Here is a 21,054-nt window from a genome sequence, read left to right as displayed (position 1 = left end):
TAAACTAGTAATAACCTACCTCTACCTGCTATACTTGAATTAGATAAAGGCTTTGTAGATGTACTTCATAGTTTTCCATGTTCTTAATTCATATTATCCTTTTAGGCTGGGAAAGAGCTCTTCATTAGCTCCATTTTACAGATGAAAACTGAAGCCTGAAATTGTTAAAGGTCAGATCCATACAGTGATTTGAATCTTGAATCCCCTCAGAGATATTTGCAGTATCTATTTGCCTGATGGTTGTCTTTTAGAGCTAGAGTAAATTTATTAAAGTTGTCTATTTCAAGAATTTTTCTGCAAAAACATTTCCAGATGGAATATAAATTCCCTTTTACTAAAGGGTTTCTTTAACCTTGACCTTCTTAACCCCTTGGTTTCTTTAACCTTGACCTTTGGACCTGTAAGGAGGCGTCTGTGTGGTGCTGCTGACAGCATCCACAGCTTTCTGCAAACAGCCGCTGTTGCTCTCCTGCTCCTCCTGCCTGGATGCAGCACAGTTAACATCAGTGACTGGGTAGCAAAAATGTCTCAGGTTTTCCCACGTGGCAGAAGACTTTTTGCTTTGTTACATCCCTCTAAATGCCTCCTCTAGTGGTATGTGCAAGAATAAAAGGATCTGAAAGCCTCTTTGATTGATTTCTCAATCTGTCTTGATTTCTCCTGCTGTCTGTTTTACCCAGCTTCCATGACTGATAATTTGCTTTTAAAGATAATGGATAAGCTCCTAAACCATCCATCTCCTCTTTTAATGACAGCTTTTCTTAGTGTATTAATGACGGAAAAGTTACATTTTCATTTAATGTGAATTTGCAAAGAAACCTTTAGCTAATAGGCAACGCTAATATTCTGACATCACTGAAGCTATTAGAAGAATAAATCAAAAGAAAATTCTCCTGCTGCTTCCTGCACATACTGGGGAGAAGGACAGGGCAGAGGTCGCAGTACTGAGATGCTACACAACAGCAATTACCATAAGATGAAAAGGGCATAGAAATGGTAGGTAGAGTTGGGCTTCTCTCTCAGAAGCTGAGAGACGTCAGGAAGAGGGGGGAAAACCCACTGCTGAAACTGAAGTCTTGTTAATTGCCTTCATCACACACTATGGTCTTTATTCCTTATTGGTTGACTTTCTTTTCATTGCATAGGAAAACACCAGAATAAATCAAAGACATTGCCTGAAGAAACTGTCATAACTATTTTGATCTCAATGCAGTTAAGTCTGCTCACACTGGTGGTGGATTTAGCTCTTTTTAACTACTACTAGTAGTACTTTGCTCGCAAGAGTGTATGCAGTGATGCTTATCTAGTATCCCTAAGTGCTGTTAAGAACCCATACCTGTGTAATGAGTGGCACCGGTTTTATGGGTATTATTTTTACCTGGGTGTAAGTATCTGGATCCTTTGTCTATGTTACTATGCTGTGGAGAGGGAATAGTGATGGCACAAAAACAAAGTCACATATGAGTTGATACGGACCGGGTTAGAAGGTTGCACTCATAGAGTTGTGATCAGTGTCTTGATGTCCAGGTGGAGAGCAGTGACAAGTGGAGTTCCTCAGGGGTCTGTTCTGGTACAGTGCTGTTTAACACCTTTGTGAGAAACATGGATAATGTCATTGAGTTCACCCTCAACAAATTTGCACATGGCTCAAAGATGTGTGGTGTGGTGGATTTACAGAGGGACTTAAGCAGGCTTGAGAAATGGGCCAGTGAAATCTGCACGAGGTTCAGCAAGTCCAACTACAAGGTCCTGCATCTGCGTTGGGACAGTCCCAGGAACAGTTACAAGCTGAGTACAGAGTGGGTTGAGACTAGGCCTGAAGACAAGGACTTGGGGTGTTGATTGACAAGAAGTTCAACATGAGCCAGCAGTTTGCTGATGCAGCTCAGAAGGGCAATCATACCCTAGGATGCATCAAGAGGAGTGTGGCCAGCACAGTTAATTCTCTCCCTGTGCTCTGTTCTTGTGAGACCCTACCTTGAATACTGTATCCAGTTTTGGTGTCCCCACAATAAGAAGGACATAGATCTGTTGCAATGAATCCAGAGGAGGGCCATAAAGATGATCCAGGGGCTGGAGCACCCCTGCTAAGAGGAGAGACTGAGAGAGATGGGATTGTTCAGTCTAAAGAAGGCAACACTCTTGGGGAGACCTTACAGCTGCCTTTCTGCTGGGAAGACAACCTACAGGAAGGCTGGAGAGGAACTTTTCATAAGAGTGTCCAGAAATGGAACAAGGTGAAATACCTTTAAACTGAAGGAGAATAGGTTTAGACTAGATCTTAGGAAGAAATTCTTCAGTATGAGGGTGGTGAGACTATGGGAAAGATTGCCCAGAGAAGTTGCGGATGTCCCCTACCTGCAGGTGTTCAGGGCCAGGTTGGATGAGGCATTGAGCAACCCTATGCAGTTGACACTATCCCTGCCAATGGAAGGGAGGTTGGAGTAGATGATCTCTAAGGTCCCTTTCAACCAAAGTCATTCTATGATTCTATGATGTGTTTCCAAATAATATGTGAAACAAAGAAGAAGGAACCAGTGCCATGAGAGTTTTGGTTTGTCTGAGGGATGTTCTGTTCTGGCAATTGTCCCAACTTCTCAACTTTAGAAAGTTATTCTGCCCCTGGAGCAATAACTTGCTTCTCCTGCTATGTGTTCTCTACGCTCTTTTTCTTAAAGCAAATAACCTGCAGGCACTCCCCTGACTTTGACAGAAGCCCCCCAAAGACCTTGAAGGAGTCATGCAACCATTCTCAGTCTCTCTTCTAAGAAGGAAATAATGCTTGAAGGAGCCACAGAGGATTTCTTAAACTTAGTTGACATCTGCAAGTGCAAATGTTCCTTTGTTGACCAAACAAACCTACACAGCGAAGAGGCAGAAAGTAATGATTTCAGATTTCTCTCTCTCTCTCTGCTGTGTCTCTGCTCTTTGTTCAAGGAAAGGTAGGCAAAAGAGGCATGCTTTATATTTCCTTTTCATTACAAATCCAGTACAACATCTACAGTGTTCATGTTTGCATGCTGACCTAGGGTGGGGTTTTTGTTTGGGTTTTTTTTGTTTTTTTTTTTTTTTTTTTGTGATGGATATTCAAGTACTTTAATGATTGCTTGTATCACTCTAATTATACAGGTAAACAATGCATCTACCTTTACAGTGCAGATAAAGCTGTACAGCTGATGAAGCTACAGAATCATTAGTAACTTGACCTTCCTGTCTGATTCATACTTATGAAGCTAATAATAAATAATTGCATGTGGAAGAGTCAATAGAGAAATAATGTAGCACACTTCTTTTAGTACCCTAATTCAGCAGAATAAACCATGAGAAGTATTTCAGTCATTTACTATAGTAAGTGCTCTCAGCAGCTTCTGAATTTCAGCTGTTTGGTGCTCCAGCATGAAGATAATTATCTTTGTAATTAGTTATATTGTTATTTAATAGTCCCCAGCCAATTTTCTATTTTTTGAAGGAACAGGCCTTTCCTTCTATATCTTCCTCTTCCATTACAAAATATGTTTATCCATGAACTGTTCCCCTTGACAATTTTTTCTGTTTACTACTTTATCAAAAAAATCCCAGCTACTGAACGACAGCATCTGCTTAGTAGCTCTGTCGATGGAACTGCAGGAGACTCCCTCTGCTTGCACAGAGTTTCACTCCCAGTGAAAGCCAAAGGAACTGATCCTGAAAGGGAGGTGAGGTGAGGTGAGAGCAGCAGCAGTACCAATTTGGACACAGATCACAGAGCTGTTTTTTAAAACATGGGTTTCTTCTCACCTGGGCTACTAGGGAAGTAGATGAAGTCAGAAGGTTGTTGAAATGTACTGGTGTTAAAAATACTGACTCCCAGTCTCTCAGGTTTGGTGAAGGTGAATCTTTTTTAGAGTTTCACAAACTTAGGCAGGGAGTTCCTGGAGTAAAAATGATGAAAAACACCAGTACAATGGTAGAAATCAAGATGACAAAGGAAAAATTACTTCCTGGGAGGACTCCATCTTTAGTAGCTTAAATAAGCTATTAATTTCCCAAAAGTTGCTGGAAAAGTCTTGAGCTGACATTCTGCAGACTTAAGTCACCATTTGGAGGTGGGAAGGGATGAAGCTGTTGATGGAATACGAGGGGAATCCCACCAGAAGATGAAAAGTTGGAAAACAACTGAGGAAAAGGCACAAGGTAAGGGAGAGGTGGGGGGAAAGGGTGAAGACTTGACTTTTAGCATTGGTGTTCATGACTGCAATAAAAAGACACTTCCCCCAGTGTTACCCTTGATCTTGAAGTTGTTTTTATTCCTCCTAACAGGACCAGGCTGTTTTTTCTCTCTATTTCTCTCGCATCACTCCCTCTCTGGTACTATTTCTGACAGCCTTACAGGAAACTGTTTGCATATACCTCTCATAGCAAATAACATAGTTTCTAGTTTATTTAATGCCTTAAGTTTTTGTGCAATTGTCCATTCAAACAACTCTGGTTCTAAGAAGCCAAGCTGTTCTCTGTGGTTTTTTTGACTGTGCAGAAGATGCTTTTTGTTGTTGTTTTTTTAAAAAAATTCAGTTAGTGATTCAGACTCCACAAAGTACCATTCCTACTTCTCACCAGCTGGTGGTCCATATGCCACAGAATCTCTGCTCTTGTAAATACAAGTTTGAAGTTTGAAGTTATAGTCACAGATCAGACTTTTGATAGTTAATATGGCAATATATTAAAATGTCAAATGATGCAGAATGAGTGAGTTGGCAGGTGAGGGAAACCCAACAATATTCTGCACATTTATAAAACTTTCCCTCCATGGGGCTCCCGGTGGTTTCCAGACGTCAATGGATTTTTACAAGTCTGACAAGGTCAGCACAGGCCTAGGATTTGGAATCCACAGCTTCTTGACAGAAGCCTCTGTGAGAGGTAGTGGCTTCCAGATTCTCAGTGTTGTCTACCGATATATTTAAGCTGTACATTAAGAACTAAAAAATACAGTCTGGCACATTGCCCATGAAAGATTGTCAGCTTCCAGTTGAAGCTCTCCTTTACTCTAGAAAGGGTGATAAAAGCTCCCCCAAGGAAATGGAATTTTGTAACTTAAAAAAAAAAAAAAAAAAGGAAAGAAGAAAAAAGAATAACTGACAATACTTTGAACCTTGACAGTGCTTCGGAGAGAATCCTAATAGCTGTGGCCACAACCCACATCTGTAAAGCAAGTCTGTCAGATCCTACAGAGCATGAGACATCAGCCCATGTTTTCAACTCAGTAATGGCAGTACCTTCACCATGTGTATTTCAAGCAGATGTACAATCTCTGACCTGTTATACTTCCTCTTTCCATTACATAATTGTCCTTAATTTTAGCAATCATGGCATGACATTGCAAGCCAATGCCCTAAATTCTAGTGTTGAAGAAAATAGTCAGGATAAGAATATAAAAATGTAACTAATAGAATAGAAAATGCAACTAATAACTTTCTGTAAAAGAGCTGCTACTTGTGAAGGCATAACAGTTTTTGTTAGTTTACTGACTCTGCTATTAATAAGAACACTTTCAGCCATTGTGAAAGTTGTAGTTAACTAGTCTCCAGTTCACTGGTTCATAGCAAAGGTATAAAGAAAGAAGCCCTAAGAGGATTTGGAAAACCTTGGATAGTCTGGTAGCTTTCTGACATGAATCCATGCTATAGAAGTATGCCAGCTATGCTTCAGTGCAGACTTGTAGCAGCCAACATTCTAGATGTGAGTGACAGGAGTATCATGTGAGTGCTTTGTTCTTCACATGAATGTAAAAAAGTATAAATAACATTGTATTTTAGATAAAAGAAGGTAATTGCTTTCTCAAGTCCCTTTCTGATTACCTTATTCTCTCTGCAAAACAGTTGTTAACCATTTCCAGCTTCTGTGTGGTCTGTTCAAACCAATATGCAATGTAACTGATCTATACATAATGAGGTAGATAACACTCAAAAAAGATTTGCAGATCTGGGAAAAATTTGAGTCCTCCAAGGATACAGTAATGGATTCATTAAGTTACTTAGAATGCATGCAACCCTATCTATGCCTATTTATATCTTAAGATGCTTTCCCAATGTTGTGTATATAGAGATGATGAATAAGGAGATGAGACTGTCTACAAATCCAGGCTGGCAATTTGATTGGAATTGTCTGCTCTGCATGCCATGATAATTAGTAGTTCAGTATTACAAGAAAATTAAGATGAAAATCCTGATAAATTTTGTTTTACTGCACAACAGGATTTGTAGAAATCTTCCAGGGATGGAGATGAGAATGCACAGCAACTGCAAAGCCTCCATAGAGGAGTCCAGTCCAAATGGTATCACCAAGAAAGTATTAATTGGAATTTTACTATTAACACTGTCAGTGAAATCTTGTGCATTCCTTGAAACCAAATAACACATAGGTGCTGTCACTTATCTGTTACATGTTCCAAGGATAAAATAAAAGCTGTTTTCCACAGTGGACTATAGGAGTTTTCATTGCATTAAAAAAATAAAAAAGCTTTTAGATGAGAACAAATGTTCTTCAAAGCAAAATATATTAACTAAAGCTGGCTAGATTAACATTGCTTCTCTCCAATGTTTCCAAGTGCACTGTGTACTGTAATTAATGAGACATCTCCCTCAGAGGGCTTTTCTTTTACATATAGATGATATTCTGTCCATGTTTATCAAGAAAACCCTCTAGAAGCTCACATCATGTGAAACTCATCAGTTCTAGCAAATGAATAAACTGGGGCTTTGTCAAATTATAAAGTAAAACAGCTGAAGGAAAGTTTTGCAATTACTCTAAAAATCTGCATCAGCAGCTCTGCCAAGATGGAGAAAAAAAAAATGTTCCTGTTGTCAGAAGTTACCTGATATCTAGAAATATTTGCATCATACACAGTAGACAAGACATCTTTACTCCTCAAACTGATTTTTTTTAGCAGAACATAAGTTTAGTGGTAAAATTTCGTGGACTTTAAATTTCTCAAAATACAATTTTCATGACTTTTAATTCTTGATTTCTCTTGTAGATTGAGAAGGAGGTAAGAGTTGGGGGTGGGAGTGTTGCTTTGTTAGCAAACAGTATAGGTCAGCTAAATTTGGCCCAAAGAGACTCATGTCAGTCTTTATGACTCACTTTTCCTTCTTCTACCCATATGCTCTGTAGCCAGAGCTACTTCTTAATTTATACAAAGGGCTAATTATCCTTCATCATGGAAAAAACAAGACTCTCAAATTTGATCACTCAATCACATGGGGCTGGGTAGGACTGTGTATCTCCAAGGGGATTTTCTGTTCTTGGTTCCTCCAGTAATGAAAGACCTTAATGAAGAACATTCGATACAAAGACAGGACACCAAGTGGCTGCATCTTCTGAAGAAATAATACAGGACAAAAGAACCAAGAAAACATGCTTCAGGAGACTCCACAACTGGCAATGATATTTTAGAAGAGGCTCTCTGGCACCTACAACAGCAGTTCCAGGTGCGGGGTAAGGGGATTACTTTGCCTTCGAGTGGGAAAACAGAAGCAAAGTGAATGATGGGTCTTTCTATCAGCCCTCTTTACATCCATCTCCCTCCTCAGCTTTCCTGGTCTCTAGGTGCTATCCTAGGCTATGTTTCAAAGCATGGGTTGAAAATCTGCTCAGGAGCCTGATTTTCTTGCCCATGGCACTTGGTGGCATTGGTGCAGTTAGGTACAGGGGTAAGCCAGGAAGAATTTGCTCTTCCTAAAGGCTTGTGAGGGGTCAGAAATGGAGTGGAAAGGATCAAGCAGTTCCTGAACTGCACTCATGCTGCTGATGTGGGCTGAGAAACAGTGTACTTTCCTGAATGACTCTGCCTGCACTGTGGTGGAAATGCTGCAAGAATATAGCAGAGTTGGGGTACTAGGGCCAGCTGCTGTGCAGATTTAGACAAAAATAAGCTAGGCCAGTCACAAACCCTTTTTAGCAAAAGCCTGTCTATGAATTCAGCACTGGAAAGTTGTAGGACTGAAGGCCTATTTAGACCCGTGTAAAACTTCCTTCTCTGTTTTATTTTTGCCTAGGACAATCAAATTTTCCTGTGTGTTGAGCTATGGCATTGCTTTCCAAGCAATTTACTTAAAAGTCATTGCTGATCTGTCTTTCACCACTACTTGCGTTGCTTTGGGCAAATTTACTGGGTTTCTAATTTTTAACCAGCTGTCAGAGTATTTGACTCACTTGATCTCTCACTCTTTAATTGTTGGTCTCTCATCAATCTAAATCAGAATGCAAATACAAATGACAACATTGCTATTCACAAGATAAAAGTAGAAACTAAGTATACAATTTATTTTTAAATCAAATAGAACAGTTCCAGTTCTATAGATTTGTATAGATTGTAGGCAGTCTAGATAACTTCAATTCCCTTTAGAAAGCAGCACTTTCCTTTCACGAAGAATGTGCCTCTGTCCATGAATGTACATTGTTACTAGTTCCCCACTGAGGTGTTAATAATATTGGGTAAAGCTGCAAAACATTTATTTTTCAACCACTCATGGATCTGCATTAGGTCTTGGAATATATTTGGCAATATCATTCTGGACTTCTGAGTAGCTACCTGGAAATACTACTGCCTTGTTACATAACAGAGATAGGATTCATACCAAGAGGAAATAATATCGCAAAGGGCAAGTGACACAGCAGATGAAAATTCAGTTAAATATGAATGTGTAGAGTCATTTGCCATGTATTTAGCGTTACTTAAATGTCATTTCAAGCACCTACAGCTGTAGGAATTGTCAGTAAGACCAATTATATAGATATACAGACATTTTTTTCTTCTATCTGTAGACCACTCTCTACAGGCAAAGCATTCAGAACTCTGTTAATTTGTACAGTACCTTGGTAAAGCCAGAATCCTTGAGATAAATAGCGCAAAGATATAACACTTTTTAAGCAGAAATACACAGAAAAGAGGAGTGCCGATTGCTTATCTCTTCATATACCCTACTGCAAAAATGAGCTCTTGGGGGATGGTGAGGGAAAAGGTTATGTTGCCACTCATTGCTGGGAATTCCAATATAGCTCTTGGAAAGCCATAAAATAGAGCAGCTCCTTGAACTTATCGTCTTAAGTCTAAACAGCAGCTACAGCTAACAGAAACATAAAATGGGCTCATTTGTTTGACCTGATTTGTACAGAAGCTTCAAAGTTAATGTCCTTTGCTCTGACATGGATATGAAACTTGGACTTTTTGAACAGAGAGCAGCAATTTGGAGCTGTTAAGTCTTGAGAACTTGTTGTGAACATGAGGGTCTTTCTAGCACAGCAGGGACTCCCTGAAGAGCTCAGTGGCTTCCAGAAACAAGTTTGTAGTGCCTCTTAATTTCTAGGACACCCTCCTCCTCTTCTTCCTCTTTGTTCTAAAGATGGGTAAAATCAAGTTGAGGTGATACAAATATTCAGTTTGCTCTGAATCTCTGAAATGGTACTCATGTAGTCATGGCATCCTAGTATGTCACCCAGGTCAGTCAGTTACTGCTTTGCCCAAAATATTTCTCTCAAATACCATTTGCCCTCCTAGATGCAAGTGTGCTGCATAAGGTCTGTGTTCTCACACACAATGCCTCTGTTATGGTTTTGCTGACATGGTGATATCTGAGCAAGCTCAGGATGAAAGCTAGATTTCTCAATGCTTTTCAGAGCTTTGCCAATTCAAATACAAAGAAAGTCATGCTCTAAGAGGCAACATAGCTGCATGTGACATGGAGGCCCTTTTTATCCCAGTCTAAACATTACTACAAACCGAGCAATGAGCAGTGACTCCATGCACTGTTCAATGAGGTGGATCTTGTTACTCCTGGAAGAGTTGAATAACAAGAGTTACGCAGTTCACATGAGCAGTAGGCTGATCACACACACTGGGGAAAACCAGCAAGGAGCTACAGGCAGTTATGATCCTGCTATCTCACTTGAGGGCTCTGTAAATTATACAACCCTTATATTCATGAATTCTAGGAAGCATTAGTATAGCTCACTGTCTACTGCCTATTTTTCAGCACATTGTACTTTATGCTAAACTGGCTCTGGGTCATCACTAAAAACATAAAGACAATTCAGCCCCTTCAATTTTTTTAATGTAAAAAGCTTAATAATTTTGATAGATTTCAGATCCCTTTGATTTTTTAAAGAACATTGAATCAGATATGGTGGTACAGAGTTTTTATTGGAATTCATTCTAATCACTTGTGTGTAAATCACAAATTGATTGGCAAATTAAATTGCCTAAGCCATCCTAGCAGCAGCAGAGCTGCTAAATGCAAAAGCCTGCAATAAAGTGTTGAAGTTATCGCCTTCCTTTTATCAGTCTGTGTGCTGTAGCAACAACAAGCATTCACAATACACTTGATTTCACTACACAGCAAACTCAAGTGTGGTACACAAATTATACTGCCCTTTAACCCTTTGCAGGTTGGAACCTCTTGTAATCTTCAGTTTATAAGACTATTTTGTTACTGCTGAGTTTGCTTGGTATGTCACTGTTTTCACTGTTCAGCACACACCAACCGATAGCTGTGGTCAGAACGCTTACATAAACTGAAGCCTACCTGCTGTTAGCAATATGGGAGATGCAGAGAGCATCTGATTTTCCCACCTTTGAATTTGCTGACCATCAAGCACCTTTGCATCTTGGGTGGGTTGGAAGAAATAAAAAAATATTAAAACCCCACCCTGTTCTGGAAGCTCTAACCGCTATACCTCAAAGTTTATGGACTAAATAAAACCAGTATAAAATAAAGATATGGAACTTCTTTTTTCTTAAATATTTGTCCAAAATGTTGCCTCTTTTTTTTTCTTTCTTTTTTTTTTTTCCTTTCTCTTTTTTTCTTTTTTTTTTCTTTTTTCATCTTTCTTTCTTTTTTTTTTTTTTTTTTTTTTTCCTGAGCAGCTTGTAGTCTTGTTCAGTGGTGCACTTTGCCTTGCAAGAAAGGGCTAGGCTGGGAATTATTTGTAAGCTTGGGATCAGCTGGGTCCAGCGTTTTCCCCACAACTCACTGCAGCTCATGGTTGATGGCACGGCTCATCTCCTCCTTCCTGCTTTCTTGGTGTCTTTAGATGTTTGCTCAGCTCCCACTTGTCTCTGCAGGCCACTTAACATAGCTATACCTGGTTTCATCCAACCTGAATCTATTCTGCCCTCTATTCCTGACATGTTTCTTGTTTGTTGGACACTTGAACACTTTTACTCGACTCAATATTTAACAAATTGATAAAAACTAAAAGATATTACAGCAAAACACAGCTGTTACAGCAAGTGACTAGAGGTGATTCCTTCCATATTGGCATCACTGTCTTTTAGATAATTCTACCAAGCAGCAGAAAGCAGCTCAGGACATAAGGCTGTAGAACAATATAACCTCAACCTCCTCCCTCAGCTAAGTAGTGCTAATTTGACTGACTAGCAGAGGCAACAGTAATAGTGGAAATGAAATTGGAGGGAGTTCAGTATAAGTTACACAAGCACACTGAGCCCCTGACAGCATTAATAAAATTATCAGAGTTGGAGGTATAAGTAGATCAGTATGACTCCCCTAGCTGTTTCCCCTAGTTGATCCCAGTTCCAGGGCTTTAGTTCCCCTTGGGACTGTGAATGCATCCTAGTGTACCCATTGCTCTCATTGCTGTGGTTGACAAGCAACAAACTTAAAGCTGAGTGTAGTCTCTGGGGGGAAGAGATATGTGGTTTACCTGTGCCACAGTAACACCTTGGATGGCAGCATGAATAAACCAGATGTGCTGAAAACAGGACTATAGATCTGTAATTGCTTCTAGGACTGCCTGGGAGATGAAAACATCTTGCAAAGCAGAGACTATAATAAATGCTTTATCTGCTTGACTGTGTAAGCTTCTTTTCCTTTTTTATTTCCCCATTTCAAAATGGACCAAACAGCCATCCAGCTAAGTCACTTTTCTATCATAACTTGTAATGACCTCAAACTCATGGCCCTTTCACACCAGCATTTTTCTGTGCTCTGGTTATTCTGAGCTTGTCCTCTGCCATCTCCTTGCATGAGTCCTCAGCTGGGTTTGAAGTCCCAGCAACAGATAGTGCCCACAGACACTGCTCAGCAGGTGCTGGAGCTGCAGCTTGCACAGTCTTGCTGCTGTCCTATGGCACTGTGCATCTGTATAAGGCTCCCAGCACATCCCAGCTGTGGACGTGAAGACAAAATCTGCAGTAAAGCAAACCATGTTTGTTGGTTAACTTTCTGGAAAAAAATCTTGATTTCAACTAACTATGGTAAAATTAATGTAGATACAGGATGAGAGGAGGAATAAGGACAAGGTGGGGATGGCAGGAAATTGCAGTGTGTTCATTTGCATATGAAGAGGGCTAAATTTATACCAAGTGCAAGGAAGGCATCATGATGTAGTGGGCATTTAGGAAGGTATTCACATTTTCCCTAAACTGCTGCAGAAGCTTTTCCCTAGGACTGCACGTGCCTCTGACACTCCTTTTGAATAAACTGATATTCCTTCCTTACCACAGATGAATTCAATCGTTCTTGAGAAAAGTTCAAGGCTGAGAATTCAAGAGGCTTGGCTTGAGCTACTGTCTTACTACCAGCTGTGTGTGTGCAAAGCAAATCACTGCTTTCATACACTGTGAAACAAGGACTACAATGAAAGGGTTGCCTCACAGGTTCCTTGAGACAGGGATCGCTTTTATCAGAGACCCCTGGATGATTAATAAAGCGCCAGGACTGATGCTACCAAAATAAAGTAATAATGAGCTGGGGAATACCATAGTTCCATTACAATCTAGGAACTCAGCCCTTTATAGGCACTACTAATGTCAGCCTGGCAGTTGATGGTGGCGATAATGTGTCCTGTTTTATGTACTTTCAGAGACACACTTCTGTCTATCGTTGATAATGAAAGTTCAGGGCTAGGAATATTGATTTATAGACAGAGTTTCTTAATAATTAGCAGTATATTTAGAAAAACTTGAAAACAACCAAGAGGTTGTCATCCTGTCTGAAAAACTATAACAATATTCTAAAGGGAAAAAAAAGTCACAGTAAAAATTTTATCGGGTTTCAATTAGCAGCATCTCTGCTTTCATTCAAGACAGTGAATGACTTTGTTCTCAAAAAATATCTAAGAATATCAAGTTGCAATCTAAAATAAGCAGGCAGGAGGGTTATTTTGTGTGCCAAACACCACAGATCTGCAAGGCCTCCGACTTGGAAGGCATGTGCTCCTCTTGAATATATGCACCGAAGATAGCACACTGCTAAGAGTCAAAATAAGATAGCATAGGTGTATTTGAAATTTATTATAATTAAGATTACCAGCCCTTGTTTATAGAAATGAAAAAGAACTGGATCAAAAAAACTGTATTTAAAAGGTTGTAGTCAGAAGTAATTAATGTTTAAAGTGACTGTATAACCATACACAGCCAACCTACACAAGTGCAGATCCTCAAGAGGTTTGTGATTAGTAGTTAGCCTTACTTCTTACCTAATATATTGGTGCTTTTAGAAGTCACAAACATTACATACTGTGAAATTTTGTTCACAGTGTGAAGACTTCCTTGCAGTAACTTAATCTTCTGGTAAAAGTTTTAACACACAATACCTTGTCTCTGCTTCTAGAGGAAGTTGTCCCTGTATCAAGCTAAATATTGATAACCTCCTACCTCTGCTTCCTATGGCTCCTACCACCTCCAGTGCTCTCATTGCAAGCTGCTGCTGAAAAGGACAGGATTTGACATTACAGGCCACTGTGGTCCTTGATCTGCAAGGGGAATTATTACTGCATTATGTGAGGAGAATTGCACCTTCCCAGCTAGATTGTGAGTGAAGGAACGAAACACTGAGACATGTAATAGTGCACTGTGAATTTGAGGCTGAATAAAAAATGGGTTATGAGTAGATCACTTTTGCAGGCTCCTGCATTTGCCTCTTGTGTTTCAGTGGGCCTGGCCATCCCAATCCTTAGGGGTGCTCTAGACACACTGGGCTTCAGACTGTGCAAAGCTCACCCAAAGGCTTCCAGAGCAGCCTCCTTAAAGTGTTTGGCCCTGTGGGCTCCATAGACTGTCAGTGGGGATCAGTTCCTCTGAGAAGTGTGATTCTCTGCACCTGTTCTTCATATTTAGAAGACTCTCCTGTCTTGAAGTACACTGTGCAAACCTGGATTTCTCTAACCCTGAAGGTTTCCAGTCTGGTTGCTAGGCTGTCCTGTGGGTATTCTTGCTTCTCATCTCTCGTTTCTCCAGCAAGGCTTTTGCTTGTTTACTTTTTGTTAATCCCAGACCCCCTTCTGCTTCCTCTTTTGCAGGAGCCTTGTATCCTCTGTGTACCCCATCTCTGCACCTGGTATGGGCTCACCCTCTGGTTCTGATGCCAGCAGCCTCTCAGCTGCTGTGGGATGGCATGTCCTCATCTGGTTGTAAAAAGAGACTGGGGAAGGGGCTGGACCCAGGGGACAGGGTAGTATTCAAGAGTCAGGTGGACATATCTTTTTCTGAGATCTTACACTGGTTTCTACATGTGGCAAAAAACACCTCTTTCTTCCTGGCCTACCTTTTCCCCTCTTGTTTCTTTCTTCCTTCCCCTGGCTTCAGACTGTCCCTCTTCACAGCCTCTCTAAAGATGCTGTGCTTAAGAGACAAGGTAATCTGTCTTTTACCTGGGTGCCAGACTTGCATAGGTTCAGGAAAAATCTAATTCTGTCCAGTCCATGGGCTCTCCAAGTGTTTCAGTTAATCACTCCAGAGCTGATCCCTGTTTCCTTAAACTACTGAGGCAGTTTCCATCCAAAATTATGAGTATAGATAGGGATTCTGGAAAAGTTTGGGATGGAGCAGCACAGTTTCTACACTAAGTCCTTCTGGGCCTCCCCCAGCCTGGCCCCCAGCTCTGCTCAGGAGTGTGGGGAGCTCTTGCAGTGACCTTACCCCAGTTTGGGAGGTGGGGTCAGATGTCTGTCAGAACTTTCTCACACAAGAACTGGAAACAGAAAACTTGATGACACAAAAACTCCTGACACAGCCTGACTGCCCCTTCTGTTGTTGAAGTTAATAGCTAAGCTCTCACTCCCTTTCATAGGGCAGAATGGGCTTTTCCATCCACACAGTGCTCAAGGAGTAGGGAGGTAAGGACTGCTGTGTGCCTGACAGCTGCAAAACTAGTGCCTGGAAAAGGGAGCTTTATGGTTGTTTACTCTTGTCATAGCAATTTTTTTCTTTTTCAATACATTCATGAGCTCATTCTCCTGGGCTCTGCAGCCTGTAATTGCAAATGTGGCAAGAGGAAAAAAGCCTACTAAAACCAGAGGCCAAGGCATGCTCAGGGAAGTGTTACAAGTATTGCACTGCATTTGTGCACACATGCTTATCAAGCAAACATGTAATTATCTATTTGCTTACATCTTCCAAGAGAGTAATTAATTACATAAGTATGGATATACCATAGGTATATGTCTTGTTTGGAATTTTTACTAAACACAGGATCACATACTGAGGTGCTTTATCAGTTTTTACTCAGGAAAAACTCACAGCTTTAATGTTATAGTGCTTATATACATATTAAACCAAAATGCATTGCACAGGGATTTTCTTTCTGTTCAAAAGTGATAATACTTACACCATGATGCGACACTACAAAAATTTACAACTGAAGTGCTTTATAAATAAATTCTATTAGAAAGTTTTGGACATGCATCTTCAAGTCCATTGTAAAAGACAACCTCCTCCTTCTCAAACGAAAACCAGAATTTCGTTTGCAGCCCAGAATTCATTAAACACATGACCAAATTTCTGTTTTTTCACATTTGTGACTTCTTCCCTATTTATTTCCAGAATTTTAGAACTTTTCTTAATTTCTAATAATGAAGAATATCCATTCAAAACTCAAGGAATCTAAAAAGTTGTGCTTGGACCATAGTTGTCAGTAGCCAAACTCAATCACCTGGTTCAGAGAAGGAATTTGGGCTTGTCCAATAAAAGCAACTAAGAGCATAGCCTGTATTTTGGGTTATTGAAAAAATATCTGTAAAGTACTTAAAAGTTCAGCTTTTACCTATCACTTTGATCATACCTGGGGAATTTAATATACAGGATTTTTTAATTTTAATTTTTATTTTTTTTACAGAAGAGCTAGAATGCTTTCTTTTTTCTTTTTCTTTTTCTTTTTTAACAACATACACAAGAGCAATATCCCCCAAAGCAGACTTGCACTCAGACATAAAATGGAAAACTTATGTTTATAAAAGCCATCTCCTTTTGCTTAAAGCAGAGAGATGTGCTGAGAAACTGGTACAGTATGACAACATTTTAAACACAGAGGAGACAAGATTTATCTGGCTGGTATACAATATAAAGCAAAAATCGAACACCAATGTCACAGGATTATATTGAAACAAACCACAGTAATTAGATGCTTTGAAGTCAAGCCTATATTTTCTTCAGCTTTTTCATGAATTATTGATCCACTTTCCTCATTAAATAGAGTAGCAGGCTCTTGCAGTAAATGGACAAGTGACTACAACATTTATATAATCAAATATCCTCTGCATCTGGCAATAAAACACATTTGTGTGTAAAGCATCCTTTCTGAATTGACATCCCTGCAAAACAGATTTACTAGAATAACCACATTCCTTTTCTTTTGTCTCTAAAACACAGCTTCCCTTGCATCATCATGCAATCCACTATTTTACACTGATTGTATTAAGCAAAATATTTTCCAAGAGCCTGTGTCATCCATTGTGCAACAGAACATTTATTCTCTATAATAAGATGTAAATAAACTGTCTCACTTACCTTATTTTCTCCATCTCTGCCGCAGAGGCCTACAAGAAATCAAATAATAGGAGCAAGTGAATGAAAGAAAACATTCACTCTGCAGATTTATGCATAGTTAAGGCTTTCCAAATGGTTTTCGACAAGTGCCTACAAAGCGACGATAAGCGAACCCCACATCTGCATTAGCTGAAAATAACACTGACAGATGAACTGGGGAATAACGCAGCACACTGCAGGAGCACTGTATACCCACGAGCCATGGGCAACAGAATGACTCAGTTGTAGCTCTGAGGCAGAAAACGGGGAGGGAAAAAGAAAAAGCGAGCAGCAGCAAGTAACAGGTTACTGTGCCTCCTGGGCGTCAGAGGAAAAGTTGAAATGCGGTGCTACCCTCTGCTCGGTGAGCATGGCAGCAGTGCTCGCCTGGCTGGGAAACGGCGGTGACTTCATCACACGTGAATTTTGGGCTCAATTCATCATCTTTCACAGAGCCCGAGAGAAGGAAGGGACACAAGCTTGCCTCATCGGTGGGAGTTTCAAGTGATCAAATTACTTTTCCCAAGTAACAGTCTCTCTTGGCAATTAGCATCTCAATACGTGGAGGCTTTATCTTTAACCCTTTCACTGCTACTTACCCGGGCTGTAGCTTACAACTCCGGGAACTCCTCGGGTCGCTCTGCCTGCTCTGCAGCCAGGTCCCGTTAACCCTCCTTTAGACCTCAGCCTCTACCTCCCGGCAGAGCCGTGGGTGGTCATGGCACTCATCTGTCTTGTTCCTTCTTCCGTACAGATTCTGTAAATCCCTGCTTCTCTATAGCACCGAGACTCATTAATCTACCTGACACTACTTATGTCGAAAGCATAGTCTCGTTAACCCTTTGGTTTCCTTTTCATCATTATCTCGGGTAGATCCTTAATAGCTGCTTCCATTTCATTTTATCTCACCACTGGCACAGGATCCCAGCAGTCCTCCTGGTCCCACTTTAATGTAAGGAAGGAATGAGCAGTCATAGCAATCCTGCAATCTCTAGAGCCAGATAAATCCCAGCATCACAGAATCTTTTATTTATACTGAAGGCATTGCTCATAAATCATGAACACTTTAAACCTTATTGATTAATAGCTAACAATCATATCTGAGTATGAAATAAATTAAAGATAAAAAATAGAGAAATGTAAATTTAACCAGTTAACCAGCAGAAATCTGTCACACTGCCTAATAAAACATCGTAAATGACAAATTGTTGGCTCTTCATTGGGTCACTCATCTTCCCTTCTCCTCATTTATTTTTGATTTGTCCATTAGCTAAGCTGTCATTCAGGCTGGTGTTCACATGACAATTTCAGATGACATACAGTAAGGATTTTAGGCTTTCACCATATCTTGGTATGCAAAAAGCCATCTGCAGGAAAAGCCCTTCTCAGCTTCCCAGTAATAGATGGAATGCATATTTACATGGTCCCTGATCTGTTGGAATCCTGGGGTTGCCTTTAGTAATCCCAGACCTTGAGATTACAAACACAGCCTAAGGCATCGTAATTGCTTTTGCTAATTTTTATCTACTCATGAAATCAATGCGTATTCTGTAGTTTGCAGGAAACAGTTTAAACATTGTTGACCAGAAAATGAACCACAAGGGCTTTCTCCCTGTGCATAGGAAGCTACTGACAGCCTCATGGTCTTGCCCATTTGGTTTTCTGAAGATGAACTCTCAAAAAGTGGCCTTATCATCATCTTCCTGTCATTTTGGTGAGGCTGGACATAGTTTTCTCCAAGGCCACTCACTGTTGCTTTGCCTTGAACTGTGGCAGTTACACATGAAGACAGAGTACCTGAAAGATTTGATTTTAGAGCCTCTATCATAGCAATATCCACAGACATACAGGGAAGCTGCTCGGCCTTGGTTTTGCTTGGTGCTGTGCATATTGCTGTACACAGGGACTGGGGAGGTAGTTTTTTGTGTGTTTTGTGTGATTGAAACACAGGGTGGAGAAGAGGATCTGTGGGCTGGCTTTCTGACTACACTCATCTGTGAATGCAGGTGAGTCATTGGCTGCCAATCCCGACAGGAAATTAGTAGGGAAAAGAGGCACAGCAAGTGCTTGACACCAAAACAAACCAGAAATCTAAACCAAGCTGCAATTAATTCCATGTGAACTACTGGACATTTTGTCTGCTTGTTTGTTTCTATGGTAGGGCTTCTTTATTACCTGCTTACAGTAAAAGCTTCTTGTTTCATGAAACATGGCCAATTTTCCTTTGGACCATCAGGGATGCTCTCCCCTACCTTTCCCTGACAGCCTTTGCAGTGAAGAGAGGGCTTCTCTCTGATGTGTGAGCAATGGGTTCAGCTCAGTCCTCCTTGAGGCGGATGCTCTGCCCAAAGGTCAGAAGGCTTTCTGAGCTGTGGCAGTACAACAATTCATTGCTTCTTTTGATATGAATCCACCTCCAGTAAATAAACAGGAACTGAAGCCTGAGTGTTTTTTAGGACAAGCTGGATTTCAGACTAGAGAGTCAAATGAACATAGAGGAACTTTCGCCAGTGTAAACAGGAGAATCTGTAGAAATGCAACTTTTATTCCAAGCAGTTTATTTTTTCAGAAAATTGTTTTCTTTTACAAGGTCATTTTTTAATTTTTATTTTTCCTTTTTTTTCCCTTTTTTTTTTTTTTTTTTTTTTTCCCCCCCCCACTAAAACAGCCTTAGCAACTCAAAATAATTTTAAATGCCTGTGTTTTTTTGAAGCAGCTCCTCTTTCACAGGGTGACATTTTTAATAAGGCAAAATTGTTGTTTCCTAGCCAGATCCCTGCCATTGATACAGCCTGTGCAGGTTAGAGGCTACATCATCCTCCCACTGCTCTCTATGAAGGCTCCTATTTGAAATACCCTACTGAATTGATTTTTAAAATGTATTCTAAACAGCTCTGAATTGGCCACTTTTCGGATCAATCTTGTCCTGAAAATCTTGTGGGACCTATTTAAAGCAGAAAGACTGAAGCAGATGTTGGTATCAGAATGACCTTTTTGACATGTCATTTATAAGTTCCTGTTTGCTAGCAGGTTAATTTTTTTTCAAGTGTTTCTTGATGCCTGAACTGAATAGTGTGTTAGAAGCTGTGTGATTTTTTAAAAAAAATAAAAAATTTTTAATTAATATCAGTAATTAGATTTAATTACAGAAATATCAGGTCTGATTTAAATACCTGTTGGGCTTTCTCAGCACTACCAATGCAGTGTGGATAAAGAATTTATTTAATCAAATTTTTGCTTTTAACAAAAACGTTGGCCTGGGTAATTCAATATCCTGACTCCATATACAGTCTGCTGCCTAGAATACTGAGACTTTTTACAGAAGTACTTAGTGTAGTAACTTTGCCTGGAAGCACTTTCAGGCAATGCCTTTCTTTTTTTCTGGAAGTGCTGAGCATTTAAAAGTCCATTTTAGAACAGATTTTCAAAAGCAAATCTGTTGTCTTTTTTTTTTTTTTTTTTTTTTTTTTTTTTTAATAACCTTCCGGCCTGCTTATTTTAGATTGCAACTTGATATTCTTAGATATTTTTTGAGAACAAAGTCATTCACTGTCTTGAATGAAGGCAGAGATGCTGTTAATTGAAACCCCAGAAAATTTTTATTGTGACATTTTTTGCCTCTAGAATATTGTTACAGTTTTTCAGACAGGATGACAACCTCTTGGTTGTTTTCAAGTCAGAAAAGTGAATTAAAAATACTGTTATACCCTAATTCTTTATCTCCCCATTTGATTAATCTCCTCATTTGATTAATGAATCAAGAAATCTTAAGATGGCAGAATATTCTTTACCATTGACATACATAAAACAAAGTAGTGATCAAATTCATTTTTTTGTTTGTTTTTGTTATAAAATTTGTGCCTATAATATTTATCATTGAACCAAAATATTTTTAAATAAAATAAAAAGCTATGTTGGCAGTCTATGATTCTAATCAATTTACATGGTGATTGCACTTGTAAAACACTGTGCTTACAGTTAATATCCTTTATTGTATTATCACTTTCTGAAGTACAAGCAATCATGAAATTTCAGATCTTCCAGATGTCTAATGAAATTTACTTCCCCTAAGATCCTGAGATGTATTTTCATCTTTCTGCATCTCCACAATCTATGTGTGAAAAAGGAATAATCTGCAGATGAAAACTCTTTTTTGTTTTTCCTTACTATTTTTTGTTTTTTTGGGAAGAGACATTTCATTTTAGAGAGAGAAACAAGACCTAGAGGCTGATAAGTACACAGTGGTCTTCCTA

General features: G+C 39.6%; 1 protein-coding gene across 3 annotated transcripts in view; it reads right to left on the bottom strand.

Moving 5' to 3' along the window:
• Nucleotides 1-21,054, bottom strand: part of BEGAIN (brain enriched guanylate kinase associated) — a 147,454-nt gene that overhangs the window by 88,385 nt on the left and 38,015 nt on the right. For all 3 annotated transcript variants that reach the window (XM_071745575.1, XM_071745573.1, XM_071745574.1), the window contains exon 2: nucleotides 16,784-16,812. In XM_071745575.1, the coding sequence (XP_071601676.1) occupies nucleotides 16,784-16,812 (29 nt within the window). The remainder of the gene's footprint in view (nucleotides 1-16,783; nucleotides 16,813-21,054) is intronic.

Source organism: Heliangelus exortis, chromosome 5 (genome assembly GCF_036169615.1).
Source record: "Heliangelus exortis chromosome 5, bHelExo1.hap1, whole genome shotgun sequence".
In the NCBI taxonomy this organism is placed as follows: domain Eukaryota; kingdom Metazoa; phylum Chordata; class Aves; order Apodiformes; family Trochilidae; genus Heliangelus; species Heliangelus exortis.
The sequence above is the reverse complement of the archived record's forward strand: the minus strand, read 5'-3'. Positions and strand labels throughout refer to the sequence as shown.